The following is a 12,160-nucleotide window of genomic DNA, read 5'->3' as shown; positions in this document are numbered from 1 at the left end:
CCCAGTCATTAAGAGTCTATGTGAAATGAATGCATAAAGGTATTTAATTAAATAAAAATCTAAATAAAATGTGTATAAAACACTGTTTAGTGGTGCATTACAGTGTAAAGCAGGAGAAGGGCTGGGCCTGGACACGCCTATTCAGCACAGCCGTGTAGTCGGAGTACCCGGATGTGATCTCCTTCGACAGCAGCCGAGAATCAAAGGTGAGCTGAGATTTATAATCGTTTCATTTCCTCAGACACAATATATATAGTTTATAACGAAAAAAACAGGTTTATTATATTATATTAGATTTAGTTTGACCTAAGAATGTGATTCAGTAATTGTTTTTATTTACTCGGTTGTCTCGGCTAGTTTCGCTTTGCTAACTCGCTTCTGGTTGAAGTTTCCTCATCCTGTCAAAAGTCTCTTTCTTCGAAATATATTACATTATTTCGACTTTTTGGATTGAACCCGGACGTTTTTGAGTGGAAAAAAATGACGTTTTAGGTTTAATAAGACCGTTCGTGAGGATTTTCTGCTTAGCAGGCGAGAAGTTCTGTGTTGGCCTGCTTTACTTCCTGTCTACTAGCTAGCAGTCTGCTAACAAGACCAAATCTCAAACATAGTTTTATGTTTTTGATTGAATTTATTTCGAAGAAATTGAACAAGAGCTTTATTTTATATCTAATCCCGTGTTTGTGTGGAGTTTGGGAGGAAGCTGGGGGTGAAGGAAACTTCTAACTGGGTCAAGAGTTCAGGTCGAATGCAGGAGACAGTCAGAATTTAGATTGTCAGGAGGAACATGGAGGAAAAATTCGGTATTTCTCAGCAATCCTGAGATCTGAATGTGTAGACTATTTCATTTCTGATGATTTGCAGGTCAATGAGTTGAGATCTTTCCTGTTGACTAGAAGGAAGCCCGGCTAGTTATGCGGAAGTGCAGGAAAAACTGGGTTTCTGATCAGCCGCGCGCGCACGCGCAAACACAGTACGGGAAAGAGCTGTGGTTTTCATGGATCTGGTGTTTTTCATTACCTTGTCCTCTCATTGTGTTATTAAGTACCAATTTATATCTATTTGATTTAATGCAATGGGAAAAAATATGTTCTGCCATTCAAAATTTGTGCAGATGGTTCCCTTTTATTTCTTTGATTCAGACAGACAACAAATCATTAATTTACTTAAGTGCCTTCTGACTTTAAACACATGTCCCTTTCACAAACAGGCTTTTGCAGTGCAAAAAAAGATTCAATAAAAATGAAAAAATGTTCCCGATTTGTCGCACAGAAGACGCAGCTCTACCTCTGCCATGGTAATCTGTATTCTATATGACTCTCAGGACACGCCTCGGTCTCTGAGAGAACGCTCTCGAGAAACAGTTTAGCAGAAGAGAAATCAATCGAGGTATAGAATAGTGGTCACAAATTATTGGTCAGTTTCTAAATCCTAAAAGTACAGCGCATCCACTAATAAATATATCATCAATCAATCTTTTTTGCCGATGCAAATATGTTTAAAAACTATGCGCCGTGATACAAATGCCAACTTGCATTTGATGTCCACTTATTTTTAATTGGATGCATCACATCATTTTCAGTTCTCACTTTCCCACAATTTGTCCACTTGGACAATGTCATGGATCAGAGGCAAGTGTCTGATGAACCAGTGATACCATTTCATATGTCGGTTGAAACCTGGTCATTAACCAAAACTGCTGTGTTGGAGGCTTGAAACTGGGTGAGGAACAGCCGAACTCTGCTACTGAGGTGAGGGTGTGCTCATGGCTGAGCATAGCAACAATACACAAGGTAGCTCTACTGTATCATCAAGGTCTCAAGATGTGCTGTTTAAGCTATTTCGAAAAAGCACAGAGAAATGGGTGATGTTGAAGACCGTAGGTCAACCAAGGTAACTTAATGCAGCGATTGAAGAGCACATCAGGCTTACTTTGCTTTGACATTGACATGATTTCTAGCAGTGCCATCAGCAAATAACTGCCGGAAACCAGTGGGACCCAGGTACACCAATGCAATGTCTGGAAACGTCTTCCCAGAAGTGGTCATCACTTAACTATGCACAAAAACATAGGAAGTGGGGTGCAGAAAAATGGTCAAAAGAGTCAACGATGAGATATTTGGCTGAAGCAGAAGGCAAATTGTTCGTCAGAAGGCTGGAGGACGGTACAATAACGAGTGCGGGAAGCATGGTGGAGGTTTCCACCAAAATTGGGGCTGCATTTCTGCAAAAAGAGTTGGAAAATTGGTCATGTGGCCTCGGTGCTATCCATCATATGAGCAATACCATCAGCGAGGCCTCTGATTGGCCCTGAATTTATTCTGCAGCAGGACAACAACCCCAAACATGCAGCTAATGCCATTAAGAAGTCTCTTCAGAATGGATGGAGTACTGGAACAGATATCTCATCCTAATCTTATCATTACATGAAGAGAAGGAAGGATTTGAGGCAGCCTACATTCACAGAAGTTTTGTGGTTATTTTTCCCAAGATGTTTGGAACAACCTATTTGCCAGGTTCCTTCAAAAAACTGTATTCAATTGTACCTTGAAGTATATCGATTTGACTTGGATTTTCCTTCTGTTCATTCACTTTCCTTTGTGTTAATTGATAGAAACACTTCTAATTTCTAAAACTTCCTAATATTTACTTTGCTTCAACATGACACAATTTATATTTTAAACACGGCAGTTCGAGGCAGTGGTGTGGTCGACAGCAGGCCCTGTTGCATTGCAGGTTTTGCCAGAATGTGTCACAACTGGTCCTTACTGGTCACAGGACATGTAAATACAATAACACTTTTCATCGCTTTAACTCGTTCTTATTGTCCATGTGCATTCACATGCATTCCGACTGCATACTGCATAGTTTTGTCAAAGTAGTCGATTCATTCTGAAATCATTCTCATTTCATTCATTTCTTTTTTCGCTCAGATGCAGACCATAAAATGTGTGGTGGTGGGAGACGGTGCAGTGGGAAAGACCTGCTTATTGATCTCCTACACAACCAACAAGTTCCCTTCAGAATACGTGCCTACGGTAAGTGCATGAAACGGTTCGCTTTCTCAGATGGAACGCTGCACTGCGAGACATACAAGGCATTGAGGTGTGAAAAGGAACAGAGTAGTCAAAGAGAGGAAGTCGACCTTAAAGGAAAAAAAGCTGAAGTGAGTAGTGTGAGTGGGACCTTCTAGAGCAGTTGACTTGAGCAGTGTCTCCAGTGGTGTGATTAACAGTAGGAACCAGCTGTTTTTACAGACAGATGAGTTTCTACATGTACCTGGTGTGACCAAACTTGCATTTCTTTTGTCTTGTCACAGCACATTTTGTTGTTTGTGTACATGTACAACACCTATTTTGCGCCAGATCAGACTGTATGGATAAGAGTTTCCACTGTGTTCCCTGTAATCCCAGGCGTCCTAATCGTCCTCTAAAGGTGTAGAAGCTTTCTGCATACGGAGAACTTTTAGAAACTCTGGCCAAACAGCTGGAAGTGAAATCCTCCTTCATTTCTCTACACTCTAAGACCAAGAAAGCTTGTGCCATTTGTGCCAAACTCCCTGTAACTTCCTGAGCGAGAACCTTGAGAGGAACCAGACTGAAAATGGATCCAATCCTTATCTGGGTGACACAGAAGGTCCATTCATCATTGTTGAGGTTATCAAGTGGACACTGGAATGCAAAAGTGTTCAATTTCAGCCATAAGCCATTGTAGAAAACAGTTTATATGAATAATGTATCTTACACACTTTTTAAATGGACCACTAGCTGATTATACGACTCTAACAAGCTATAAAAAAGTCCCAACATTTTGTTCTAAAGTGCTCATAACAAGCGTCAAGAGCTTCCAAAATATTCCACGGTTTTACTGCATAAATATGGGTTTAGTGATAAATATCTACATTTAAATGCAGGTTCAGGCTTGTGTGGGTTTTCAGGAAAGTGTACATATTAGTTTGTATGAGAAGTTTGGTACAATGATGGTTGTGTAATATTTGCATTTGTGTTACAATGACATTAATCTCTTATAATTACAGATATTAAGAATAAGCCGCATTTGGACTAGAGTTCATGACTTAAATCCAGTTAATAAGTAGAGCCCGACCCATACGTCAGTAAGTAGAGCCCGCCCATACGTCAGTAAGTAGAGCCCGGCCCATACGTCCAGTAACTAGAGCCCGCCCATCGTCAGTAACTAGAGCCCGCCCATCGTCAGTAACTAGAGCCCGCCCATCGTCAGTAAGTAGAGCCCGACCCATCGTCAGTAAGTAGAGCCCGACCCATACGTCAGTAAGTAGAGCCCGACCCATACGTCAGTAAGTAGAGCCCGGCCCATACGTCAGTAAGTAGAGCCCGGCCCATACGTCAGTAACTAGAGCCCATACGTCAGTAAGTAGAGCCCGCCCATACGTCCAGTAAGTAGAGCCCGCCCATCGTCAGTAAGTAGAGCCCGGCCCATACGTCAGTAACTAGAGCCCGGCCCATACGTCAGTAAGTAGAGCCCGACCCATACGTCAGTAAGTAGAGCCCGACCCATACGTCAGTAACTAGAGCCCGGCCCATACGTCAGTAACTAGAGCCCGCCCATCGTCAGTAAGTAGAGCCCGACCCATACGTCAGTAAGTAGAGCCCGGCCCATACGTCAGTAAGTAGAGCCCGGCCCATACGTCAGTAACTAGAGCCCGGCCCATCGTCAGTAAGTGAGCCCGACCCATACGTCAGTAACTAGAGCCCGCCCATACGTCAGTAACTAGAGCCCCGCCCATACGTCAGTAACTAGAGCCCCGCCCATACGTCAGTAACTAGAGCCCCGCCCATACGTCAGTAACTAGAGCCCGACCCATACGTCAGTAACTAGAGCCCGGCCCATACGTCAGTAACTAGAGCCCGGCCCATACGTCAGTAACTAGAGCCCCGCCCATACGTCAGTAACTAGAGCCCCGCCCATACGTCAGTAACTAGAGCCCCGCCCATACGTCAGTAACTAGAGGCCCACCGGCACATTAATCATTAGAGGCCGACTGATAGTGGATTATAAATATATATATATATATATATATATATATATCAATACCTAGGTTGCACCATAATTGCTGATAACCGTTTAAACCGATATTTTCTTTAATGAAAACAAAAAATAAACATAAACAGTACTGAACTTTATTACAATAAAAAAAGTAGTGAATCATGAAACTGTGCTAGATTTTTTATAATATTAATTTAATAAAATTTAAATTTTATTAAAAAAATGTAATAATATTGTTAATAAATATTGAGGTAAATAAGACATACATTCAAACTAAATAATCAAACTAAATTAAAACAGTTACATCCAAAATGAATGAAAAAGATGTCAGTGATTCACCTCAAGAGGCCCATTTCGTTCTGTATAATGGTATGAATGGTTTTCACGAATAGTTCCAGCAATCAACTGTCCAAACGAAAGACTTTAGTCCCATCAACATGCAGGTGGATTCACTTGTTATAACACTGATGTTACAGTCCACAAAAATGAAGAGGAAAATAGAAATGTGTGGTGTGTTTTTGCATCTATTTTGTATTTTAAACAGGCAGTGGTGCTTAATAAAGCATAAAGTCTCTTAAATATCTTCTTCCTCTTTGGGATTCTTCCATCAGGGATCTACCTGCATGTCTTCCTTCACCACATCCATAAACCTCCTCCTTGGTCTTTCTCTTTTCCTCCTTCCTGGTAGCTCCATCCTCAGCATTCTCCTACTGATCTACCCCATGTCCCTCCTCTGCACATGTCCAACCCACCTCAAATAAAGTCTTTTACATAAAGCATTATTATTTATTCGAGGGAAGGGGTTCCCTGGTGGTCTAGTGGTTAGCCTGGATAAATGGGGAGGGTTGCGTTAGGAAGGGCATCCAGCGTAAAAACATGTGCCAAATCAAACATGCGGATGATCCACTGTGGCGACCCCTAACGGGAGAAGCCAAAAGAAAGTTATTTATTCGAGGGAAGGTACTAAGAGAAAGGGATGATTTTTATTTCGCATACTTTTCAGACTGTGCAGTGGCCATATTATGATTAAATAAAAGCTCAAAGTGAAGCTGCAGTTTTAAAACCAGCTCGGAATTCAGGTTCACCCAGTAATGTGTCATTAGTCAATAAACTCATTGTTCCAGTCAGGGAGTGGATCGTAAAAGGATTTGGAATAAGTGGAAGGTTTTACACTGGCCAGGTCAGTCATTAGATCTTAACCCAAACATTTCTCCTCCTGAAGATGAGAAGGGAGGACACAGAAAAAAGGATGAAGAACTAACGGAAAGTATCACAAAAAAAAGAAAGAAAGAATGCAACCACTTGGTGATGCATCACCAAATGCAACAAAAGTGCAGTTCTGTTCCAATACTTTTGTTCAGCTAAATTGTAGGTGCACCTAATGGGCCATGTTCTAAGATCTTGATGTGAAACTTTGGTGTTAATTTTTTGATCTCGAACTCAAATGTCTTCAGTGCATAACAATAAAATAACCGCCTTTGCTGCTCCAGTACTTTTGGAAGAGACCGTAAATGAAAACAGAACCCAACTTGTCTCTTAAACTTTGTAGAAAATCTAAACAAATTCTGAAAGTTTCCAACATGAAGTATGTAGTTCAGTAATAAATTAAAGTATTATAACCGTTGGGAGATCACTGGGGGAAGTGAAAGATACAAAACTTCACGTGTGACCTGTGTGTTGCGAGGGTTTTTGTTCAACATCGCGGCAGAACAGGCATTTTCCCTTTCGATTGTATTGATCACCTTCTTCTGGAAAACCCGTCTTGGATCCAACTTATTGACAATCACATGTACATCTTTTCTGACACGTAGAACACGTTCTAAACACAATGAAATAAAGTTCTGTTTTTCATGGAACCATAAACAACTCAAGATTTAACAAATAAAGACTGAAGAGGAACCCAAAAGCTTTGAGCCGTATATTATAATGGAAAACGAAAATTCTGTTGTCTAATTGCAAATTTGAGGTCCAGGAATGTGATGAAGGTGATGACTTGGTTGGGTCAAGAATTGGGTATTAGATGATGAGTGAGAAAACGGTAGAATATTAAAATAATACTAAACATTTTATCAGATTCTGTCAAATTTGTGTCCCATGTACAATAAATGTTTGGATTTTTATAATTAATGGAGTGAAAAGAGGTTTGTGTTCTTTTTATGTATGTTAACATGATTGTGTGTGTGTGTGTGTGTGTGTGTGTGTGTTGTGTTTTTATTCTTATTACAGGTATTTGATAACTATGCAGTCACTGTGATGATTGGAGGAGAGCCATACACACTTGGCCTTTTTGACACAGCAGGTAAATAGCTGCGATTTCTCCACGCTTGATTACTAGTTACACCGAAATGGGGCACATGAAGACCTCGTTATATTTTCAGACAAAACTTCCTTCCATCTTTAATCCCCAAATACCGTTAGTGCTTTATTTTAGTTGCACAAATTTTGTTATATAAGAAACTTATAGGCCAAATATGCAAGCATGGCCTAATTTAGGTCCTTAGGTTCTTTAATAAATGTCTACCCCTGATCCTTCATGCAATTGTTCAGTCAGGCAACAGCCTAAAGCATCAAATGATATTGAAAGAGGTCAGAGGTTTCAGTTGAAGTTCGCAGCAAGTGTCAGAATGATGAAGGAACGTAACTGAAACTCGCCAGGGTCACATTTCCTCTTTATTCTTGTACTTCTTAATAAAGTGGACAGTAAATAGACACTATGTGGACAAAGGTATTGGGACACCTGACCTGACCCCTTTTCCAGCCATATGTGGTTCCTGCCCAAAATGTTACTATAAAGTTGGCGACGTCCAATTCTATAGGATGAACTAGGAGACCCAAACCTGTTCCAGTATGTTCTTGTGCACAAAGCCAGCTCTATAAAGATCTTGATTTGGCTGCTATAGAGCTCTATAACCCCACTGAACCCCTGACTTCACTCAAAGTCTGAGTGAGCACAAATGTCCATAAGCACACTCCAGAATCTAGTGGAACATCTTCCCAGAAGAATGAAGGTTATTATAACAGTAAACGGGGACTAAAAGTGGAATAGGATTGTTCATAAAGCTCATGCCAATCTTATTGTCAGGTGGCCATAAGTCTTTGTTTATGTAGTGTAAGGTTCAGTAATCAGATGTTAAAATTCAGCAGGTGCAGTCGTCCCTCGTCTATCACGGTAGTTACGTCCCAAAACCGACCGTGGAAAATTTATTTTTATAAATGGACCCCACTCTAAAAATGCTTCCCCCTCCCCCACTCTTTAAACACACACAGAAAACATTTGCAAGAATAAAGCAAGATGAATTTTGTGTAAATGTTTGCATTTATAGTGAGTACAGTAGTACAGTACTGAAGCGTAGTCTATGCATAGTTTCTCTGCCTGTTTTTTTGTGTCCTATGACTTTAAAAAGGGGTGGAGTTAAAGATACCCGTCACTGCATTCTTTATTTTCATTAGCTAAATCTGGTGATGTATGTCTTCAACTCCGCCCTCTTTTTTTTCCTGACGTCGGAGGATGCTACAACCAATAAATACGCTACTCGTCTTATGACGAACTGAAATCAGAACCTGTTGCGAAACAAAATAGTTCTGAAAATCGCATTAAAGTGGGACGAGGTTCGAACCACGATAAATCGAGGAACGACTGAACTTTTCATCACGCAAATTACAGTCAGATTCTTAATAAACAAAAAGCAATCAAATGTAGTACACAGTTTGATATAAATTGGAAAACTTCTTAGCGCTGATCTATTTTCAGGTTAAGTCTAATCCTCTTTTTCTACATAGTGTTATGGGGGAAAGAAACTTGAGGGAATGGTTGTTCTATCAAAGCTGCTTTTCTAAATAAGAGCATTACTGTACTTCTTATGGTTACTAAGCAGATAGGATTGTACAGTGTTTTAACAAGGTTCTACTCAACCTTTTAGTCAATCAGCATGGGAATTTTGACCATGTCTTTTATGGTTTTTGAGACCCACATGCATGTTCCTTTTGTTTCTATGCAACAGACCAGGTACTGTAACAGTATGAAGTTTTGATTTGACAAAATGTAAATCCACAGATTTCCCCTTTATTTTCACTGGAAAAATCCTCCCTGAGCATATTAGCAGCTTTACACACTCTCAGCATCCGGACCGTTGTTTCTCCAAACTTTCAGCTGAATTTCTTTGCCGTGCCTCTTGGAAAACTTGCCAAAGATGTTCTTCACTAATCTCACTGGAGATTTCTTTCTTGTGATCCAGTTCATCCCAGAGCAAATCAATAGGATTTAGGTGCAGTGACTGGGCAGGCCGTTATATTATAGAGAATACTCCAGGTGACTCTAAATAGTGCTTCAGGTCATTGGTAAAGTCAGTTCCAATGAGCTGCAGTCCAGAGAGAACTGCATAGTGTTGAAGTATGGAATGGTTGCCAAATTGGTTCCTTTCACCCAGAATACGTCTCCAGTTTTCCCTGCTCCAAAACAACCCCAAACCATTACACGCCGTCCATGTTTGACTGTGGGGGCGAGGCAGTCTGCTAACATCATCTCTTCACAGAACTTTCTTCCAGAGTTTGTTGCATAGAAACAAAAGGAACATGCAAGTGTTTCAAAAAACATAAAAGACGTAGGAGTTTCCATACTGTTTAGTCACTTTGGATTAACAAACAACAGAGGTGAATGTAGTCAGATCCAATCCCATAGACCTTCTTCACCCCCTAATTGTTGCATTCTCATTAACATTTTCTCCATTTAGGCCAAGAGGACTATGACAGACTACGGCCCCTGAGCTACCCTCAGACAGACGTTTTTCTCGTGTGCTTCTCTGTTGTCTCGCCCTCCTCTTTTGAGAACGTCAGAGAAAAGGTTAGTGTGCAATCAATGCATATTTTTATTTATTGTAAAATCACAATTGTTTTTTTAATATAGTTAGATAGATAGAATGATTACTTATCTCATAAAAATGTATGAATGGCATCGTGTGTGATTTTCCGTTGCGTTACTTCGAGACATCATTTGCTCTTGTCATTTCTCTTACAGTGGGTACCAGAGATCTCCCATCACTGTCCCCGAACCCCATTCCTGCTGGTTGGTACGCAGGTCGACTTGAGAGATGACAGTAACACGGTGGAGAAACTCGCCAAGAACAAACAGCGCCCACTGTCGCCCGAGAGCGGAGACAAACTGGCCAGAGACCTCAGAGCAGTGAAATATGTGGAGTGCTCTGCCCTCACACAGGTGAATATATACAGAACATACAGAAAAAACAAACTCTTTCTCCAGTTGTATTTATATTTTTACACTATAATCAGCAAACCGCATAACTATAGTTTTATTTTAGGTGATATGCACATGTCCCGTACACATTCATATAATGTGCACATTTTAAAACCATTTTAGACAGATATATTTATTCACCACCTAATTGTATAAGGCTCAGAGTTAATCAGCAGGAAAATGTGTATCTTTAGATCAGAATAAAGTAACCAGTGCAGTCAAGCAAAGCAATTTAGCGATTCTTTAAAAACAACACTACAGAGACCGAGACGTGTCCTGGGAGTCACATAGATTATAGATTACCATGGCAGAGGTAGAGCTGCATCTCCCTTGAGACAGAACAGGAAAAGAACGTCTGGATTTATTTAAGCCGTGCGATAGAAGTCAGAAGGCACTTAAGTATATATAGACACTCGAGGCTACTCATGCTTTCCTACTACACAGTAAAGAACCCTATAGATATGATGACATGATGCTCTCAAAGGCACCAGAAAAAGCTTTTACTCAGAAAATACTTAAGAATCTTATGGTATTCTCACTAAGTATTCAAGTGAAGGTCTTTTATCTAATTACTGTTTAAATACTGTTTGACTTGATTGCAGGAAAGATTTTTTCCTACCTGAGTTTTCCATGAAAAAAATGTATGTATAAGATAAGAGTTTCATTGTATATAGTGTTCACATACTTTCTTCATCTCTTTCTGTTGCTCCATACAGAGAGGACTGAAGAATGTCTTTGATGAAGCCATCTTGGCTGCGCTGGAGCCTCCTGAGACCAAACCCAAGAAACGCTGCATTCTCTTATAAATGAAAATGTGGGAACAAGTTGACAGGGAGGAAAATGGGAGGCCTTCAGACAGTGCCTTTAGTTTTACAAAATTGAGTGGTTTGTGTGGTAATATGCTGACATTCATTCTCTCTCTCTCTCTCTCTCTCTCTCTCTTCTTGACTAATGACCAGTCTTTCTGAAGAAGACCTACCAAAAAAACAAAAAAAGAAACAAACCACAATGCCTTCAAAACAAGGAAAATAGATGACTGGCATGCTTTTTTTTTCCTTTCTTTCTTTCTTGCTTAACAACCCTGCCATTACCTTTACCCCCCATACATCCCTCCTTCCTTTGCCTTCTTTTGTTTAGTTTGAGCAATCTAAAAAGAAAGAACAACATGCTAAAGTGATCAGTTTTCCTTCTTTTCATTCCTTTTTCATTGTGGCAAACCGGAGCTCCAAGTGTTTCTTACCACCTCTGCCCTCTGCAGGACTTAAACCGGAACTTTTATTTTTTTTTTTTCCATTCCATTCCATTCCTTTTTTTTTTTTTTTTTTTTTTTTAATGATTGTGGCGTATTAATAATAACAAGTATTGTATGATTATATATTTTTTATTATTTCTGGTGAGTGGGAGTTTAACAGCTAGGAGATTTTAGTGCAATTTTTTTTTAGGTGCCACTTTATCACCACAGTCGGTCCTTTTTTTATTTTATTTTAAGAAATATTAATTGCGTTATAATCTATTATATTAGCTGGTGTCTAAACCGGTAGCCATGGTAATTAAAGCAATAATAATGACATAATAAAAATTCACAGGATGTGGAACTGATATCGGAGCAGGATTTTTGTGTAACTGTAATGTAAAGCAACAACAAAAAAAAACAATGTTAACAGACCTTTGTCATATTTTATGCATGGACACATTGTGTTTTGAATCAAATACAGAAAATACAGGATTATATTTCTCAGGGAATTTATTTGGATGTCCACTTCTTTGGGCTCCGAAATGGTTCATCAGTTTACACACTTGTTTGTAAAATCTAGGCTTATTTTGCATCACACAAACAAACCACAGCACATGAGTTGAACAAAAGGACAAAGTCAGAGGTGCTCA

General features: G+C 39.8%; 1 protein-coding gene across 1 annotated transcript; it reads left to right on the top strand.

The window, feature by feature from the left end:
- Positions 1-86: 86 nt before the first annotated feature.
- LOC124382029 (cell division control protein 42 homolog) lies at positions 87-11,875 on the top strand. Its single transcript, XM_046844107.1, has 6 exons — positions 87-206; positions 2,934-3,038; positions 7,252-7,324; positions 9,756-9,865; positions 10,040-10,237; positions 10,993-11,875. Exons 2-6 carry the CDS (start codon positions 2,934-2,936, stop codon positions 11,080-11,082), a joined length of 576 nt encoding a protein of 191 aa, XP_046700063.1. The 5' UTR covers positions 87-206; the 3' UTR covers positions 11,083-11,875.
- The last annotated feature ends 285 nt before the right edge of the window (positions 11,876-12,160 follow it).

The sequence above is a fragment of the Silurus meridionalis genome, chromosome 29 (genome assembly GCF_014805685.1).
Source record: "Silurus meridionalis isolate SWU-2019-XX chromosome 29, ASM1480568v1, whole genome shotgun sequence".
Lineage (NCBI taxonomy): Eukaryota > Metazoa > Chordata > Actinopteri > Siluriformes > Siluridae > Silurus > Silurus meridionalis.
The sequence above is the reverse complement of the archived record's forward strand: the minus strand, read 5'-3'. Positions and strand labels throughout refer to the sequence as shown.

Excerpts from the sequence above, each read along its gene's own strand:
- LOC124382029 (XM_046844107.1), top strand. The coding sequence starts at position 2,934 with ATGCAGACCATAAAATGTGTGGTGGTGGGAGACGGTGCAGTGGGAAAG. Across the intron at positions 9,866-10,039 it reads TTGAGAACGTCAGAGAAAAG|TGGGTACCAGAGATCTCCCA; the intron begins GTTAGTGTGCAA and ends TTTCTCTTACAG. Across the intron at positions 10,238-10,992 it reads AGTGCTCTGCCCTCACACAG|AGAGGACTGAAGAATGTCTT; the intron begins GTGAATATATAC and ends TGCTCCATACAG.